This window comes from Megalops cyprinoides, chromosome 25 (assembly GCF_013368585.1).
Source record: "Megalops cyprinoides isolate fMegCyp1 chromosome 25, fMegCyp1.pri, whole genome shotgun sequence".
Lineage (NCBI taxonomy): Eukaryota > Metazoa > Chordata > Actinopteri > Elopiformes > Megalopidae > Megalops > Megalops cyprinoides.
The window spans coordinates 12,520,994-12,540,759 of NC_050607.1; the positions used below are offsets into that span (position 1 = coordinate 12,520,994).

The following is a 19,766-nucleotide window of genomic DNA, read 5'->3' on the forward strand; positions in this document are numbered from 1 at the left end:
GTAACAGTGGGTCAAATAAGAAATGCAAAAACTGAAAAAAAAGATTTGCGGACGTTTTAAGTAATGCTGTTCCTAAATCAATGTCGTGCGCCGGTGCAAACTCCCGGCAGAGACTAACGATTCAGTAGACGCAGACCACTGCAAAGTACACAGGTCAAAGTTTATTTCTGACGGCACAAGCACGAGAAGGTAAGAGCAGTGGAGAAATGTAGGACAAATTGGAAATTTTTCTAAAAATTGTTTGCACTGATCAATGAATGAGAGCTAATATCGTAAAAGTTGTGGAGGATGTGCTGTTCTGATAATAATAAAGACGTTTGGGTAACTGGAAAACATATTAAACCGCTGAAAATAGAAGTTACATATTGTAGTAAAACTGTAATATAATGTTGGTGTTGTATGTTTGTATTAAATTATTTTACCTTGCTAATCCTAGAGTCATTATATTAATAACGAAGGAAACGTGTGCATTACGTTGCATACATTATTTGTAAAATATGCATAATATGCAGAATGTTAATCCTCTTTCAATTCCAATAATTAAACTGAAGTTTACAACAGAAAGTTGTAAAAACGAATAGCAAAGCCTTGCGGACTTGCAACTATTCAATCAGTATTTCAAGAGGACATCGCATGCCAGAAAAAAAAAAACCTTGCCAGGAATGTATTATTTCCTCAACCAAGAGTGTCCTTATAAATTTTATTCTCAAGGTAAAAAAAAAAAATCTGATACATTATATTTCTGCCTAAGGGCTTTGTACTGGTTATACCACTTCAGAGTAATGCCTATAAGTGTATTGTATGTTTCTGATAACTAAGTATAGTACCACATTGCGTTTGCATTTTCATTATATTTTCATTGCTCCACCATCATTGCTTCTTTTAACCCATGTGTTAATTCATTGTTATTCTTGTCCGTTATGCCTTAGATGAAGCAAAGGTTATGTGACCTTTCAGGTCATCCGATATGGACTTTAATGGATCTTTAACTCAGCTCTCATATGGCATGTTGATTCAAGATAGGATGAATGCAGCGGTTGGCCAAAAGGGTGGGAGAGGTCAAGAAGTAAAAGAGACAGAGACATTGTAAACTTTGGGGAATATAAGTTTTTCACATACTTTTATTTAAATTTTGGCAAGAACACATACTGAGGCGCAGTAGTTGCAACTGCCATTGATTTCAGCTGAAGTAGTGGTTATAGTTAGGGAAATAATGCATGGAGTTGTTTACAGTTATCAACATTGTGAAGCAACTGGACTCTAATCATAACATATGATACATGAATACTCAGCACTGTACACTGTACAGGAATGGTGTCTGTATCAATTCCCATCTGTCTCAAAGAGAATATTTGTCATGTATAAAAGCAGTAGACATCATCTCTAAATTAAAACGTCATTGTTTAATTATTTTGGAGATAAAAAAAGGAGGCATCATTGCTATGCTGGTGAAATTTTCTGAGTGAACACCAACACCAAGGTTTTGTATCAACCAACTGGAGCATGAAATTCACAAGGGGCTGGACTTGTTGACTGCAGACCAAAACAATCAGCCTCGGGCAGAACTCTAATGCAACTTTAGTGATAGAAAGTCAATCTGGGACTTTTGGTTCTTGGAAATGGAATCTTTTTTTCTGAACTGTTGTAAATTTTCATCAACCCTTCAGCCTAAGGACGGTCAACTTTCTTTGGGTCTGTTGATGTCCAGTGATAAGCAATGTAAAATGGGCAGATATTTGATGTCCAAATCATTTATCTTTTGCTCTTGATGGTGCGCAAGATTCGCCTGTTTTGGAAGATCGGAATCCAGAATGCTGGGTAGGGTGTCATCGTTCCTTCAGCGATATGGCATTCCAACATTCCACAGATGTCAGCTACACGGTAATGTGACCCAGTTTATACCTCTGTCAAATCCTGATGAATGTGAGAATGAAGAAGTATGTGTCCGTTGATGTGTGCGAAGTACTTTTTTCTTTAATTAATTTATTTATGTATTTTTTATTAATTCAGTTATTAAGTTGAGTGGAAAAAATGGTGAATTGTCATCCAGGTATCACAAATAGAATTAATTAATTGTCATTTTCAAAGCTTTGCTTTGTGTACGCTTCATAAATCAAAGATATATTTTCAATTTGTGTATGTCATATTTAAAGCTTTCCATAGCTTTTAAGTAGGTGAGCATATCTAGCACATATGTCTGCTTGGAAGAAAGCTAAATATAGAGAGGAGCAGAGAACTTTTCTCCACATGTGTGTCTATCTGTATATTGTGTACTGTCATGTGTTATATTCTTCCAGATAGTTTGTTCAATGTCCATCCATCTATATCTGAGGCACTGGCGGAAAACAAGCCAGTGGTGGCGCTAGAGAGCACAATCATCACCCATGGGATGCCATATCCCCAGAACCTGAGGTAAGGCAAACTCCTGATGAAAACACCTGTAGGAACTATTCCATCATTGTGACAGGGTGTGAACGGTGTATGCATATTGTCGGGTGACAAAGGCTGTGATTGACAGGTACAATGGCTTGTGTCTGATACACTTCTGATAGAGGGTATCGTCTATCACATGCACTCTGGCTGTGTGGTAACTGCTATTGAGACATGAGTGCTGCTGGATACAAGGAACAAGATACGCTAACAAGATGTCAGGGGACTTAAACCATTTTCAAAACTGGTGTTATCTTCTGATAATTATAGCAGGGTTGCAGGCTTGGTGAAAGACTTCATAGACCCAGGTGGACCAACACAATTACATATATCTTTTTACATACTTACCTACAAGTACAGTGAGTTGTGCACCAAAAGAATATCTGTGGGGGGCATGTATATGTTGCACAGGGGTAGTAAAATTGATTAACCAATGTGTGTCCAAGTTAAAAATAACAGTGATGTAAATAGTCATGTAAGCATTTGGCAGTGGGGAAGGTGGGGGATGGAAGAGTGACGGAATGTTGTTATCTATCGTTGCAACTTTGATTTGCATTCAATTATCTTTTGAATTTTGGATTCAAAACAATCAAAACTGCTGTAGGTCCTCACATCTGCCAGCAACAGGGTCAAGTGATAAAAGAGTAATGTGCAGGCTTTTTATATAGGGGCTTCCATGCCACCTTATTGAAAGGGTGGAGATGCACAGGAAGACCACACTCAGGCCTGTCAACCAGCTCCTACCTCACAGCTGACGCTCTCATAACAGGGCGATTTTGTGTCCCGTCTCTTAGCATGATATTTTACTCTGGTTTGTTTTTGATGTTATGGAATCTGTCACCAGCGACCTCTGTCTGCTCATGATTCTCCCAGAGGTTTTGTATCAGGCTCTGCTTGCATACAGGAGTATACAGGCCCGTGTAGCTATGGAATTATTTGTTTATGCACAGCAGAGGAGCCTTCAGTGTCCTGGGCCAAGGCTGGTTGCCTCCAGTCAAAGGCATATAATTACTGTATACTTAATATCCTAGGTCCCTCTGAGTATGAGCATCTGTCAAATACATACATAAATGCATAAATGAATAACAGTTGAGTAGCTTCAGGGTTGTGGATAACGGGAGGGTGGTTTGGTTCTCAGTACAGCCCAGGAGGTGGAGGCCATTGTGAGAGCCCATGGGGCCACGCCCGCCACAGTGGGGGTGCTGGAAGGCAGGGTTCATGTGGGCCTGACCCAGGAGCAGCTGCACTTCCTGTCCTGCAGCGACGCCTCCCTCAAAGTGTCCCGCCGAGACCTGCCCTACGCCATCAGTAAGGTGGGCACTGCACGCTGTCACTGACACTGACGATGTCACATCAACATTCCTGATGTCATACAGACACCGATGATGTCACACAGACACTGGTGGTGTCGAACAGACAATGATAATGGCACACATCATTTGTGGGTGAACTTCACCCCAAAAAAAAAGCAAAGTAAATTATATTCAACTTAGCATTCAACATTCAGCTATGTCTTCTGAATAACAGCCATGCAAGTCAATGTCAACACACAGGTTTTTTATTCAGAGGGTCATGTCCACAAGTCAAATTCAACTATATTCAGCAGTATATTCAAAGCCAAATGACTATTAGATCTCTGTAACTAGTAAAACAAGCAAATTGTATGAATGAAAACAAAATACAATGTAAAAAATAATGTAAAACCAACAACTGAGCCGGCATTGTTGTAGATCCCTCTAGTGGTCAATAGTCAATAATGCAGTAATCCCAGTCAGTTATTTTGTCTTAGTTACCAATTGTGTGTCAGACCTACCTCATATATTTGTCCTTATATGCACCAGGTGACAACTTTGTGCTTAACTGAGATGAATTTGCACAAACCGCAGGGAAGAGTGTGGCTTGTTACCCATTCGACCGGTATTTTTCTCAGTAATCACAAACCAGACAAACAATGGTTGAATTTTGATGAGAAATGGCTGCTAAGTGCTGGCTGAGTGGGTGAGTCACCCACCACCTCTGATTTCTCAGGCTTCGCCCATACATTATCTCTGTTATTGCCAGGTTGTCACCCGTCACGTTGCAGGGTTTGGTGCATGGCGGGGAGGCGAGACTGTGAGGGAATCAGTATAGAGAGAGTGTTTCTGGGGCTGCCTCCCCCAGCCTAATCACTGGCAGAAACTCATAAGTGAGCAGGTCTCTGCGGGTCTAAAAGCCTGTGCTTGCTTTTGGAATTAAATGAAGTTCAACTAAGAGCTAGATTGACTTTTAGCTTTGTGTGTGTGTGTGTGTGTGTGCAGGTATGTGTGTCTGTGCTTGTGCATATGTTTGTGTTTGTGTCTGCACTTGTGTACATGCATGTGTGTGTGTGTATGTGTGTATGCGTGAGTCACATGAGGATTCCCCATGTCTAGACTTTGGATTTAAGCTGTAATCCTGCCTCTGCCTTGAGTGAAACAGAACGATTTGCTGGCAGGTAATGTGCTTCTTGATGTATTGACCCAGGGTCTCTCTGGGGGCACCACCGTCTCTGGCACCATGATTGCTGCTCACAGGGCCAAGATCCCCGTGTTTGTGACTGGGGGCATTGGAGGAGTGCACCGGGATGGAGAAATCTGTGAGTCCAGGGCCCTGAGCTGCTGGGTAGACACTCCTCAGAAAGCACTGATCTAACACCAGCTAACCCCCAACCCTGATCATAACCCTGACCACTGTCTACAAAAAGCTGATCCAGCTGATAGAGAGTCAGTGCTTGAGGGCACAGCCTGACTGTATGGTCGATCCAGCTTTCTCACATCTCTGTAGCAAACAATGTTGTGTCTTTACCAAAAGCTGTGTTTTAGCTGGGCTGGTCTTTGTTTAGAGCTTTAATTTCCCGGCCTTATGCAGTGTAGTTTCAGTCTTTTCACGCCTTTCCCTCAGTGTCCGCTTCCACCTACAGTGCATTGTGTTAGTGGCCTCAGGGAAATGGTGTATTGTTACAGAGGGGAGATCAATTCTAAAGCTGCAAAGATTCTATGATTGTACTCATTTGAAGGCTACAGCCCCCCTTCCCCACCGGAAACAATGAGGCAATGAACCGTGAGTGTTGTAGGTATAAAAAGTGATTATAAACTAAAAACAGTAGTGTGGTATAGTGGTGAGGAGCAGGGCTTGTATAGATATGCAGCTCAATTGCTTCTGAGGTACTGCTGTTGTACCTTTTGGTAAAGTACTAAACCTGAATTTCTTTGGTAAATATCCACCTGTGTAAGTAAATAGCATGTGAAAAAATATTGTAATCCATGCAAGCCACTAAGGATAAGAGCATCCGCTAAGCAACTGTAATGTAATGTAAAATAAGTTAAGACTGGCAATCTGTATTACATTACTTTGAGAGGCTCTTTCTTTCTCCATTGTTCGGCTTTTTTCTGTCATTATGGCTTTTTTGTGTGCCTCTTTTCCACTCTTTCCTCTCTGTCTGTCCAGCTTTATGTCAAGCTGCTTTAGGTTTCTGCATGCAAATATCGAGCAAATTTAATTAAGGAAAGATTTATTTTAATGCACTGACAGTCTTCATTTTGCCAGCAATGGACATCAGTGCAGACCTCACAGAGCTTGGCAGGATGCCCATCGCTGTGGTCTCGGCTGGTGTGAAGTCCATCCTGGATATTGGTCGAACCCTGGAGTTCTTGGTACGCGGCCAGGCAAAATTGAGTTATAAGTCTGTACTGATGCCATTTATGGTTTTGCATAATGCGAAGCACAACCAACGAAATAATGAAAAGGATTAAATTCAGTTTAGTTCCTGCCATATCTGCAAGGCCATCGGAATAAGTGCTTCTATTAATGGTTTGAAAGCCTCTTTCAGAGGGATTGTACAGTGAATGAATGAAAGAAAAGAAAAATGTCTTTGGGAATGAGTTCAATTATTTAGATTTTGGAGAAAAAAAATGCCATCACGTGTTTTACTTCAGGAGACACAGGGCGTGTGTGTGGCCACATTTGGGAAGTCCAAGGATTTCCCAGCATTCTTTTCACCTCAAAGCGGATTCACTGCTCCCTACCATGTGGCGGATGCTGAAGAGGCAGCAGCACTGATTGGTAAGAATTTAAAAATTAGTTTTTAAATAATAAAATAAACCTTTGAAAAGTATTTTTAAAATTCTTATTTTAAATAGAAATTTCTTTGAAAAACAAAATGATACAGAAAAGAAAATTCGTATATCACAAAAATATGGGAAAGAGACAGGACACAAGACAGGCTCTCTGATAACAAGCAAAAACATTTCCTTACTTGTGTTGTAGATTTCCTTTTGTAGTGTGATAATCATGTAACATTATCTTGCAATAAAAAATAGATTCTGTGTTTATACATTATTAACAGCAGAGCCGTGCAGTGGGTCTTAGCCTGGCTCACAGAGGTCCACTGCGTTCCCCTGCGGTGTGCGAGTGTGTGATTTGCGGGGCGGGTGTGAGGAGAGCAGGTGCTCTGTCACAGTGTGTGTGTGTGTGTGTGTGTGTGTCTGCAGAGAGCATGCTGTCTCTGGGGCTGCAGAGCGGGCTGCTGGTGGCGGTGCCCATTCCTGAGGAGTATGCAGCTGCAGGACAGCAGATAGAGGAGGCCATCCAGACAGCAGTGGCAGAGGCCAGGTAACACATGACACACTGGGGCTCACTGAAGAGTAACATCCAGGTAAAGCTATGGGACACAGCAGTGCGATGCAAGGGTGGAGCCCTGGTACAAATTGATGCGGGGGGATTAAAACTATGGCACACACAGGCACTATGGGTGATTAAAGCCCTCTTGGATGCTGGTGTAATGGCCAATTAAAGCTATGGTGCACACTGGTGCTATGGGCAATTAAAGCCCTGTTCCATGCTGGTGTAATGGGCAATTAAAGGTATGGTTCACACTGGTGTAATGGGAAATTAAAGCTATGCTACACACTGGTACTATTAACAATTAAGGCTAGAGTACACATTACTGCTACGAGCAATTAAGACCCTGTTACATGCTGGAGTAATTCGCAGGAAAAGCCTGGTGCACATTGGCACGTCTCATCATGGTTCAAAGCAGGTCACACTGGCTTGGTTTACCCAGACAGAAACTCCCCTCTGATACTGGCTTCACTAAACTAAAGGTGTTTGACTAACGCAGTGAACCTCAGTGGAACCAGCTGGACACAGCTCTTAAAGTGTGGCCAAACTCTTGATTTGTGTCATCCACACATTCTTATAGCACTTACAACGAAAATTCCTGCTAAAGTGTCTTAATCCCATGGAATGCAACCAGCACATCATGATGCTGCACAGGGTACATTTAGTGACCCAGCTAAAACTGGACGTTCGGTACAGTGATCGGTTTTGTTAGGTAGTCATTTCATTTGAATCACTGCTCTCTGATGTCAAGAAGACATATATTCAATAAAGGTCACAGAGGCGGTCTTTGAGTGATGTACAGCAATGTTACTGGAAAGTGAAGGTCGTTGAGCTGCACACAGTCTGCTGATTATCTCTCATATACTGTCTTCTCAAAATCTTCACAGTGCAAAGGGTGTCAGAGGAAGAGATGTCACCCCCTTTATTCTTCAGAGGGTCAATGAGCTGACCCAGGGGAAATCCCTCCAGGCCAGTATCCTTCTGATGACACATGACCACATCAGACAGCTCTGAGTATGCTTCTAACATTACAGTGCTTTGATCATGTGGCCACATCACAGGGAATGTTACCACATTACAGTGCTCCAACCACACGTTGGCGCGTCACAAAGTTCTTGTCATGTGACCACATCTGAGAGCTCTTGAGTGCTTCTGTGTGGGAGGCCACCTCCCTGGTACATTCCAGATCGCTATTGTTTAAGCCTCTGCTTTTTCCTGTCAGTACAGTTTTGCAGTTTCAGAAAAGGAGCAGATATGTTTGAACATTTAACAGTGTGGGGAATGGCCTCTCTTGCTGCTGTTATGAAGGACAAGCACATTCTGTTTGCCTTACACATGTCCATACAAATCACTGAAAAAATATATAATATACATTGAATGATAAGCCACATCTAAAAAAACATTTTTAGTACATAAATTATCACTGAATTTTCAAGTCAAAATGGTTTCATAGATTTGTCACTTTTTAAACAGCTGTGGTCTCCAGATGTTCCCTTGACCATAGTTCAAACTCGTGACCCATCTGGCATAGAAGTCTTGGGTGTCTGCAACCTCCAGTGATTCAGAATTTTGTTCAGACTCACATTTTCACTTCCCTAGAATGCTGAGAGCAATCAGCAAGCACATCGGAGGCTGTTCCTAATTGATTGCAATTTGCTTCCAGCCATCATCTCTGCATGACATCCGGCCTGTTCACAGTAGCTACCAAGATGCAGGTGAAAGAGAAGCCGGGCTGCAGTGCATTGTGGGACGCCATTCCTAAATTGGAGATACCTGACAAAGTAGCCCACTGGTGGCAACTTTCCTTTAACCCCGTTCCCCTTAGACATGGCCCTCATTCGTAACAATGCCAAGGTGGGCAGCCAGATCGCCTGTGCTCTGTCTGAACAGCAGAGGAGGAAGAGGAGTGTCGCTTCACCCCGCCTCAAAGAGCAGAAAACCCGAGTTCACCCCGAGGCCGTGAGTCTTTCCCAGGCCCACGTTTAAATGCACTTCCCTTTCAAATATGAAGAGCAAAATTAAGAGCTGTTCTTTTGTAATGCCATGCCAGGTTGTCATTGGTGGTATCAATGTGGACTTCATTGCCAAAGGAAAAACACAGAAGTTGCTGGTGAGTACATTGGGTCAACTGCAATAATGTGTATTAGGTATGATTACAATATTCATCACAGCACGTCAGACAAGGGGCACTGATCTTTTGTTGTTGCATGAAGCAAATGGTGAAGATCTCTTCTTTGCTCCTGGCAGAATTCAGCACCACATCAAACATAATTATAATACTAATATCAGCTATATTTACTTACTTAGTTAAATTCTTTTGGCATTCATTAATGTTCAGCATTACAAGGCACAAGGTTATTGTTCCTTAGAAGCTGGAAGCGGTGGTTTAAAATATGGAGAACACATTCTTATATTTTTCCACTAGATGGCACTCAAACTCCAGAATTTTTAATGTTCTCTTCTTAACCTCATGGTTCCAAGTGAAATACTGATGCAAAAAATTTAACATTTATTTCTTTGTGCACCACCACCGTAGATGTTTTTTTCATCCTCCATATTCTGACGGGAGCTTAGGCCATTACTTTCGGTTTGTAATGACATTCTTGTCTTCTATTCCTATTAGAGTGCTAATGTGTTCTGATTCAAGCACAAATTAAGTTTGGGACAGGAAGTCACCCACAGGTCTTAGTGTGCAAATGGTTCACATATAACCTTGCGTAGTATTCCTCTGCATCACAAGTAAGGTGTTTCCATTCTGCTAATAATGTTGGTTTTCACCTGCAGTTTGGGCAAACCAATCCGGGAAGTGTGTGCCAGTCATTCGGAGGGGTAGGAAGGAACATTGCTGGTCTGGTCTAAGTATTGTATTTCTACAGTTCTATATAATAAACATAATAATATTTGTATAATAATGGCACAGACAAGTCCAGGAGTTGTCTGCAAGTCATTCAGTGGCATGAAAATGAGTCTTGCCCATAAGTTGTAATATGCAGATACTAGTTAGAGCTGTCTAGTATTTGTTATGTTTAATTCAGTTATAGCACTGGTGTTGATATTTGTAGAGCAATGGGATGGAGTGTTTAAATTATTTCTGTTTAAAAATTATTTTTTCTGTCACAGCTGAAAGCACATCTGATACCTAGAATGCATCTCTTCCCCAGACTGCCTCAGTCGACTGGGTGAACGGCCCCTCTTCATTTCGGCTGTTGGGGCCGACTCTCACGGTGATGCTGTTCTGAGTTACTGCAAGCACATGGTAAGCATGTGAGTGTGTGTGTGTGTATGTGTGTGTGTGTGCGCGTGTGCGCATGTGTGTGTGTGTGTGTGTGTGTGTGTGTGTGTGTGTGTGTGTGTGTGTGCGTGTGTGAGTGTGTGAGTATGTGAAAGACATCCCAAACTGTTTGTCTGTAATTAAAACGCCGACGTCAAAACAGACACCTCATTATTGAGCTCCAGCTAATTAAAGCTGCTGTTCCGGCTCCAGGAAAGGACCTTCAGAATATCCTGATTTAGAGTGATTAGTATGTGCATACAATATTTCAGAAGCAATTTAGCACCTAGCTGTCAATTATGTGGAAAGTCAAAGACCTCTAATCTCTCGATACTCTCAGGAGCATACATCTAAGCCCTGGTTATATTTGCAATAAATCTCTCATTTTCTTTCTGTGTAATGCAGGATTCATTTTTTAAAACCCATGAAAGTGTTTCCTGAGACATTACCTGCTGTTGATGAATGCATCATGTGATCTCAGTCTGCCACTGTTATTTTTGGTCTATCCCTCCTTATCTGAAATGTCGGCGTCCTGTTTACGATGATGTGACGTTGTGAATGTCATACCCATTTCCGAGTACCGCTGAAAAGTTCTTTATAATGTCTCGGAGGTCACCCAGGGACACTAGAATTCTGAAATGCTTCCTTCTGCTCACCACACAGAAGAAAGCGTATTGGAGAACTGCATGTCTAATTTAGGGTTTTCACAAGAGGGTGAGACGTGTTCAGTGCTTGCCAGCATCGCATGTAAGTTCCCCAAACACAGGAGACCGTGCTTCCAAACAGTGTGTCGCAAGTGTTAAGATTCTGCTCATGTTACTGGCCCAGAATAGATGTTGTATCCTGACATGCCAGGCCGTGTCCAAGCTTACCCTAAATGAGCCATGAGGCAGCTTTGCATACAGGTATGTCTGCTGCACAAGAACCGGACATTGTTTGCATATGTTTTTGGTAGTATCCCACAACTATCGTGTGCTAGAGTGGGCCTTCCACCCAGGAGGCCACCGAAACTGTCAATTTGTGCCAGTTACATGAAAAGCTTTAAACATTAGCCTCCTGGTAGAATCAGCTCAGATTGATTGTTTTAGGCTTATTAGGATGTAAGAAATAAGAAACAAAGACACCAGCATACATATACTGCATTAAAATAAAACTTCAATCATATTAATGTGGTCCTTGTTCTCAGCCTAGGTAAGATTTCTTGTTATATGGCCTCAAACAAACCGACACCTGCTATTTTGAAGTTGTTGTGAAGTGTCCCTGAATTGCATTGGCTGTCTTTTTTTCCTTGAGAACACAAGTGGGGTTGCTAAGATACGGGAGCAAAGAACTGCAACTTACTGTGCTGTAATCACCGAGAGCGGGGAGCTCAGCCTGGGATTGGGCGACATGGATATTCACCAGCGAATCATGGCGCAGTATGTGAGTGTGTCAACAGTAGCATTGAAAGGATAGCATTTCACTGCTCTGCTCAGTACTTGAGATGCTCAGGAATTTGTTGGTCTCTATATCCCTGAAGCAAGTAAACAAGTAGAGACTTTTTAGCAGATTTAGCAGAATCCAGTAATGTGCAGTAAATGGTCATGCTGTCTGCCATCCAACTTGTGAAAAGAATGTCACAGTTCCTCTTCAGGAACATTGTAGACACCCAAATAATTGCTACATTACCAAAATTATTATTCTGCTGTGACAGGAAGTGTGCCAGCTAGTTTCTAGGTTAACCCCACAAATACCAGTCTATATTTGCCACTTTCACTTATTTTCAAATCATCCAAATAATATTGATCTATAAATAAGAGGTAAGTTCAAAACCTGTGGCATCTGCCTTCTTTTTCAGGTTTCTGAATTTGAAAAGCAGCTGTCCTCAGCCCGTCTGGTGTGTCTGGATGGTAACATTCCAGTCTCCACTATTGATTATGTGTGCTCTCTCGCCATGGAGCACGCTATCCCAGGTAAATCAGCCACAATCACTTTTGCAAATGTAGCTCTTCTCACTAAAATTTGTAAAGCCAAATGCATGGGTTGTGGGGGCTTCTTCACCATATTTAATTCAGTTATTTGGATGGTCACTCAGGCAGTGTGAACTCATGTCCTCAACCCATCAATGAAAACAGATTCCCATTCAGCTAGTGGCAATTGATTATTTAGTTAGCCAATGGGAACAGATATACATGCCATATGGACATATAGATATATACCTGTAAGTACATCTCCCTTCCACTGACAAATGATCAGATTTCATGTCTATCTTTAACCAAGAGTAGTTTTTAGTCATGTTGTGTTAACAATGTTAGAAATTGATTATGTCAAAGTGAGAAGCTATTAGTAGTTCTTAAAGAGCAGTTGTCAATTTGTGTGGAGTGTTTTGGAGGTGTGAAATATTTAGTGGTGTCTGCGTTGTGTTCACAGTGTGGTATGAGCCAACAGACGCAGACAAGGCCTGCAAACCCTTCCTGTCTCACAGCTGGAAGGCGTTGACTTACACCTCTCCCAACCTGGCGGAGCTACGCACCATGAACCAGACACTGGGCCTCCCAACACCTGCAGGTAAACAACCGTGACAATACACATCTGCGCATGAACAGTTCACAATTATGCACATGTATTGAGAAACGGATACACATCAAGTTTCTGCTCACAAGTGCAGATAAGGGTTGTGAAGATTCGGGTGACAATGCACCAGTCCAGTTAGTCAGCCAGACCAATGCATCTGCACAGGAATAGTTTTAGCACAATGTTAGTTTGGTTGCAGAGCAGAAGCGGGAATTTATATTCAATTTACATTGAAATTTACAAAGTTTGGCTTTTTAGCCAAAACAAAATTGCTACATGTGCAGTTCAGCTGGTCACACGGGTCATACTTTAAAGCGGAGCACACACTCTGGCCTGCATGTGTAACTCCATGCACCAAAGACGTAAACATGGGGCTGCAAGAGCAGACTGGTTGTCCCACCTGCCGTTAAAACCAGACCCGGTGCTGTGCTTAATACCATGCCTCCTTTCATGTCACACCTGACTAAAATCAATACTGCATCGTTTTTTCCATCCGCTTTAAATAACCTCTGTTTCGGATGTGGCGGCGGGAGACAGCAAAACACTGCGCAGCGTGAGTTCACATTTTCATCACTTTGCTTTTCAAACGCCCAATGCCCCAGCTGGGTTCCCAAGGTAACGACACACCTCCCTTTATCATGGCGGTATCCCATTATATCCCACGTCACACCTGCATCCAGATCCAGCTCGTGGGGGGGTGCCTGGATACGGGGCGAGTCTGAACAGGGTCGAGCAGGAGTGGGGGGTGTTTGCGCAGGGTGGATGAGTGAATGAGTGAACGGCGTGACGGAGTGAACGGGGTCCCTCTCTCTGCCACAGAGCTGCCCGGCGACCCGCAGGAGGTGCTGCGCTGCGCGGCGGCTCTCTCTCGCCCCCTGCTGGAGCACCTGCAGTGCGTGGTGGTGACACTGGGCCCGACGGGTGTGCTGGTGTGCGGGGAGCACGAGGACGGGACGGTGTGCCTGCGACCCGGGAAACGGAGACGGGTGAGGGCGCTGCCCGTCCCTAAACCCCGAACGCCTCACTACCAGTGCTGCTACATCACAGGACGCAGTGCACCCAGCCTCTGATCCTGCAGGGCCACATCCCAGCTCTCATTAAACCACAAACACTCTCAGAGCTCCACTGGGAGGCCATATCGACTCAATCAAGCCAATTAGATCAATGAGGTGGTTGAGTGCCCGGCTGCAGCACAGGCCTGCTGACTCTGTGGCCCTCTGGGACCGGGGTTTAAAAGGCCTGGTCTACACTTACTGATCCTCCCTGTCTTTTCAACAGTATTACTGTTATCATCAGTATTACTGTTATCTGCAACAAAGATGGTGATTCCCATCACCCTCAGTGCTTTTAGGTAAAGTAGAGCCCAGCACTGTGTGCCAGATTCTGTTATCCAGGGTGACTTTGCTGACCATTCAGCAATGTTCTGGAAAAAACCCACATTTTTCCCTGATGGATTTTGCATGGCATGGGACATAACAGACACCTTAAAAATTTCTTCCTCTAGAGGGGCAGAATTGAAACCACATTCCTTATGGGAATCAATTAGTCTGCTACAGACAACATTAATTTTCCAAAAACCAATATTTTTTCTTTTGTTATTATTTCTGGGTACAGCCCTCTGTTGTAAGAGCCGCATGACTGGGATGTGTATGTCTGTTCCCTCTTTAGCAAGGCAAGCTGTGTGCCCTCCACTACCCAGCAATGGCCCTAAACCCAGGGGACATCGTGAACGTCTCAGGAGCTGGGGACAGGTAAATATTGGGGATTGCATGGGGGAATTGGTCATGAATTTTCCTACAAAATAATCCATCCAAGTAATCACCCATTGCAACACTGCCTCGGCCACTTAATTGTTTCTCTGCTTAGTGTTACCAGGACTACAACCTGAAAGAAGATATTTCTGTATTGTTAACACTGGATGATAAGGGTTCTCCAGAACCATGATGTTTTGGTTATCAATGTCTACAGATGGGTCATTAAATTATTGGACAAACTGGAATGGAAGAATCGGTTGCAATGATAACTTGTATGTGCACAATCTCCCAGGAGTTGAATTTTACTGTGATTCTTTATTTATTCTCATTGCGTCTTTTTCAGTATTAGAACTGTGCAGCAAGAGACCAAGAGGTCTGTTCAGTTTAGCCATAAAGACTAAAGCCAGCAATCAATAGCATTTAAGGGGGGGTTTGTGTCTTTTCCTGGACAATTTTCTCTTTTTAGTTTTTTTTTTCTAAACCATAATGAAACAAAGGAGGGTTATGTACGTTGTTATAAAACACAATACTGCCTTAAATTTGTTATTGATTCTGTCTTTTTTCACTTTGTGCTGATATATATTGAGTTCTGGAGCAGCTGGAGTTTTAGTGGCAGCTTCAGGTGAGGGAACAACACAGCCACATTATCATTAAAGGCAGTTAACATACAGATATGCTTAAACGCTCCGTGAACCACACACACACAAACACAGATGAAAGGGAAATGGGAGTGACAGAGCAGGCTGGCTATCCTAGGTGACTAAACCCTTTGTATTATTTATGCGCTTTCCTCAGCACCAAAGTGCAGACAGATGTTCGGTACAGATGATGTCGTGTGGGGCTTATGGAAAGCTTTGTGTGTAAATGAGGTGTTGAAGGGCTGTTGGGCCGGAGTCTTTGGAGAGTTTCAGAGAGCGACAGCAGAAGCCGTGAGCGGAGGAGCTCAGACACTCTTTCACTCATCTCTCCGTGCTGAAAGGGTTCACCTCATCCTGGAGGTCTGTTTATTTGTGATGCCTTTACGCCTGTGTGGTCTGATCCAGCGGTGTTGGAAACACCGTGTCCCTCATAACTACACACTCCATAGCAGCAAGGATACCAAACACGGTTACCAAGTTAATGTTGTTCTCATGTTTGGCAGGTGGCTTTGTCCAGAGCAAAAAGCAGAAGTAGACATCAGTGTCAAGTGCAGTTCAAAGCACAAAAATTAGTTCACAAATAAAAATGACTCAGTTTTTTGGGTGAAGTATGGTGAATAGCACTATAATCAGAAGTGATTAAAGCTGTTTTTATTTGAATTACAATCCAGTCTGCTCACTGGTCAGAAAGTGCTGATTCATAGACAGCTTCAGGGTTTCAGTTCAAGCGAAATTTCCAGCCATGGGGTGGATTCATCAGTTGTAATTACCAAAACGTTCTTAATTTAGTGAAGATTTGGGGGGTAGGATGTTGTTTTGGAAATGTCAGCTAGAATTAGTGGGAATGAGTGAGTAGAATGAAAACAGCAGTAGCATTTTATATTTGATGAATGTTGATATTTACAAAGTCTGCGAAGCACAGCGGTTTTTTTCTGTTTGCAGCATTTTATCAGCATCAGTTACAAACTCACTGCACATCGTAATGCTTGTAATATATATACATGACTGTGGTTTGCTCGTGCCGGTAGCATATATCAACGTCATTCTCAATGTAAAGAAATGTGAAGCTTGGAAAATTTGCCGACTCCAAAATAGCAAACGAGGACAAAAGAGGAGTTGCCTGTTTTTCCAAACATGTTTAAAACCTCGGGTCTCTCTGTGGAGCGGCAATTCATTAGCTCTAAATAGAAGAGATTTATCATCGTTAGCAGAAGATTCAGGGGAGGAGGTACCATACGGCAGAAACTGCCCACCCGCTGAGCTTTGGAGGAAATACAGAGCATACAGCAGCCATCACGCACCTTGGACAAACTATCCATCTCCATCACCTGAGCTCACTTATTATCTGACCTGATGTTGCACCTGTAATATCATGTATGTATTCCTTCCAGTGCACCCGGGTGTAAATGTACTGTACACGCACACACACACATGTGGACCACACAGGAAGGAAGGAGATGAATTTGTAATAGGAGAGTGTGCTTTTAGGAAATGCGCATATTCAGGATTGCAGAGGTTTTATGTCGGAGACATCAGTGGGCAGCGTCAGGTGCCTGTTAATCAGTCTCAGTGGCACACAATATTCAGTATGTGAATTAAAACTAGCTATTGTTGACATTATGGATAATTTCTTCAATTAGCTACCTGTATAGACCTACTCACTGATTGATTATTAATGATAACTATCTCGATTTAATGGAGAAACTCAGTATTGCACACACTTCTTTAAGCTCATGTGACCATGCATCCGGGGTTATACATCAGAATTGAGATGTGCCTTTGACAGCCATGCAAGGATATTTTGCTTGTGATAGATGAATGAGCCCTCATGAACCCCAAAGTGGGTGGAGCTACAATGTACAACAAATTACTTACTGCACTGATTTCAACCAATCAAAGCATTTGCTGAGGAAAGGCATCTTTTGATTGGTTCACAAGTCAGTGATTGACAGCTCATGGTACTCCACCCTTCATGGGGTACGTGAAGCCCCACTCAGCCATGTCTGTCAGGAACCCTGTGTAGCCAACCCCCACCTGGCTGGAGACAACACCCTCATGTCCCAGCATGCCACCAAAACAGATCTGAATGGGGTGAGAGGGACACATCATTCCCTCAGCCTGTCAGTCATCTCCTGTCAGGCTTTCAATCATCCTCACCTGTGGAGAGGAGATTACTCCAGTGCCTCTCCCATCACCCAGGGTGGAAACTATCTCACCCAGGCCTACACCTGGATACCAAACACTCACCATCACCCTGGGAGACCACAGGAAGGGGAAGCAGGTGCTACCCTGCAGTCATGGATTGTTTATGAATGGTGGGGAGGGGGATTGTCCCTGCTAATATGATATAATACAAAAGTTTGGAAAATTGCAATTGCAAACAGTTACATTTGATTTATGGGGAAAACCTGAACAGCTGCTGTGCTTTCACCTGGGCTGAGTAAGGGCATAACAAATACAGTAGGTAAAATGCAGTGGCATGAGTTGCTTGGGGGTCCAGAGAAATGTTGGCAGTGAAATAAATGACAAAGCTAACATACTGAATAGTTTTTCAGTGCATATTTGGTTTGCGCTTTTGCTCTCTGAAACAGAAACCACCACAACAGATTTGATCCCATTTTGAATCTTGTGTGACTAATATATTCCTCTTGTTCTTCCTGTCTTCTTGTTATTATTATGGCAAGCTGATGTGACTAGAAAAAAAACAAACCATTATTGTAACCCACAATGGCTGAGGTCTCAGACTATTAATTTATTAATATATACCTGCTGTGTGTTTTTCCAGTTGTGGTAACACACTTAGACCATCATATTATTACAGCCAAGTAAAGTACTTTGCAATATTAGTATCTTATCCAGGGTTTGAACCTACAACCTCCTATCTCTCCTCAGCCTGGCTGCTGGGTTGATGGCGGGGATCCTTCAGGGTGGAAACACAGATGACAGTGTGCGTTTGGGGCTCATGGCAGCGCAGTTATCCTTAGCGTCCCCCCACCCCATCGCACCTTCGCTCAGCGCCGGCATGGTCAACCTGGAGGAGGTCCGCACCCAGGACTGGCCTCGGCCCACCCTCTGGTGGATAGAAGAGATGGACCAATGACCGGGGTGGCCAGTTCCACAAAGGACCAATAAGAGTTTTGGAAACAAGATGCACAACATTCTATTTACAATGTTCTTTTGTTATTATTATATTGTCTGTTTGTATGAGTCAAGGAGCTGTATTTGTTATGACCAAATTAGGGCGATTGTTCAAGTTCGACAGTATGAAATGGAAACAACCTTTGTTTCCTGTGATTTCTGTATGACATTGGTGGACTCCATGCCTTTGGAAAGTCCCAGGCCACTACATCTGAAGGCTGAAATCCCTATCAGTGCTTTCAGCCACCACATTCAATGCAAGGCAACATAATTAACATAAATGGACAATACACACACACTACCTAGGCATTGTATTTACAATATACTTACAGACACAGCAAATTTATATGAAGATATACAAGGTGCATACGCTCAAAAGGGATGCTTATTTAAGTTTCTAAGTAGCAAGCGAAACTAAGCTGTGTGTTTGACATTTGTAAATGATCATTTTGGATTCATGGATGTATGGAATCATTTGTTTTCCACTTCATTGTGTCACATTCACTTAAGAGATGCTGCTGTCCTTAGATTTCAATGTGCATCACTAAGTTTAAGAAATGTATACATGGCTGTTTCTCCTTTCCTTTAAAATTGTCCTGTTTCCCCTGTGGTTTTAAATGGATAAGGGGAATTTAAGGTGTAAATATTTAGTTAAATTTGAATTCCTGTGATAGATGGTAAAACAATTTTAGAATGTTGATATTCAAAAGAAAATACAAAGAATACAATAAATACACATATATTATATGTGGAAGTATTGTAATAAGTTATTCACATTGGTCTGGGGTCACCAAAAAGTTCATTTAAAAGTAAATGTGTTAGAGAGGTAGTCAATAATTACTCATACCCTCATTTGATCAAACTTTCCAGACCTGTGACGTGTTTTTTCCTTCTGTGCCATAGTGTCTTTGCAAAGAGTGCGATAATAAGTAAACTTTGATTGATTTGTATTTAGATAGATGGACGGTCTCCTGTGGTGGAAGACAAACGTTCCAGCGGTAATCCTTAGACAAAGGCGGGATAGTGGAGGAGGTTTATAAGCAGTCTGTTCGGACGGAATGAATACACACCATTCACTTTTTGAGTCAGTTGCAATGGATAACAATCTGTCGCTACTGCGATGCTCCTATGTGCTCCTGTTGATCCTGCCCAGCACTGAAGAGACATTCGGGGCAAGCACTGCAGGGATAGCCAGGATTCGTGCGCCAAGTGACTTTGGCGCCCGGTATGATTTACTTTTGCGGAGGAAACAGCGGGTACCACGCCTTCCCAGTCCAGTCGAAGAAGCGCAAGACAAAGATGGGTATTTTAGCGGCACTTTTGACCCGATCGACGCCGAGCATC

At 42.8% G+C, this 19,766-nt stretch overlaps 1 protein-coding gene across 1 annotated transcript; it reads left to right on the forward strand.

Annotated features, from left to right (window-relative positions):
- Positions 1-1,691: 1,691 nt before the first annotated feature.
- On the forward strand, positions 1,692-18,781 carry zgc:136858 (uncharacterized protein LOC678543 homolog). The gene is made up of 18 exons (XM_036520326.1): positions 1,692-1,881; positions 2,298-2,412; positions 3,569-3,743; positions 4,933-5,044; positions 5,995-6,101; positions 6,384-6,510; positions 6,939-7,059; positions 7,956-8,041; positions 8,894-9,027; positions 9,119-9,178; positions 9,853-9,916; positions 10,230-10,324; positions 11,633-11,761; positions 12,177-12,291; positions 12,749-12,886; positions 13,712-13,878; positions 14,561-14,643; positions 18,177-18,781. Exons 1-18 carry the CDS (start codon positions 1,812-1,814, stop codon positions 18,382-18,384), a joined length of 2,106 nt encoding a protein of 701 aa, XP_036376219.1. The 5' UTR covers positions 1,692-1,811; the 3' UTR covers positions 18,385-18,781.
- Positions 18,782-19,766: the final 985 nt, after the last annotated feature.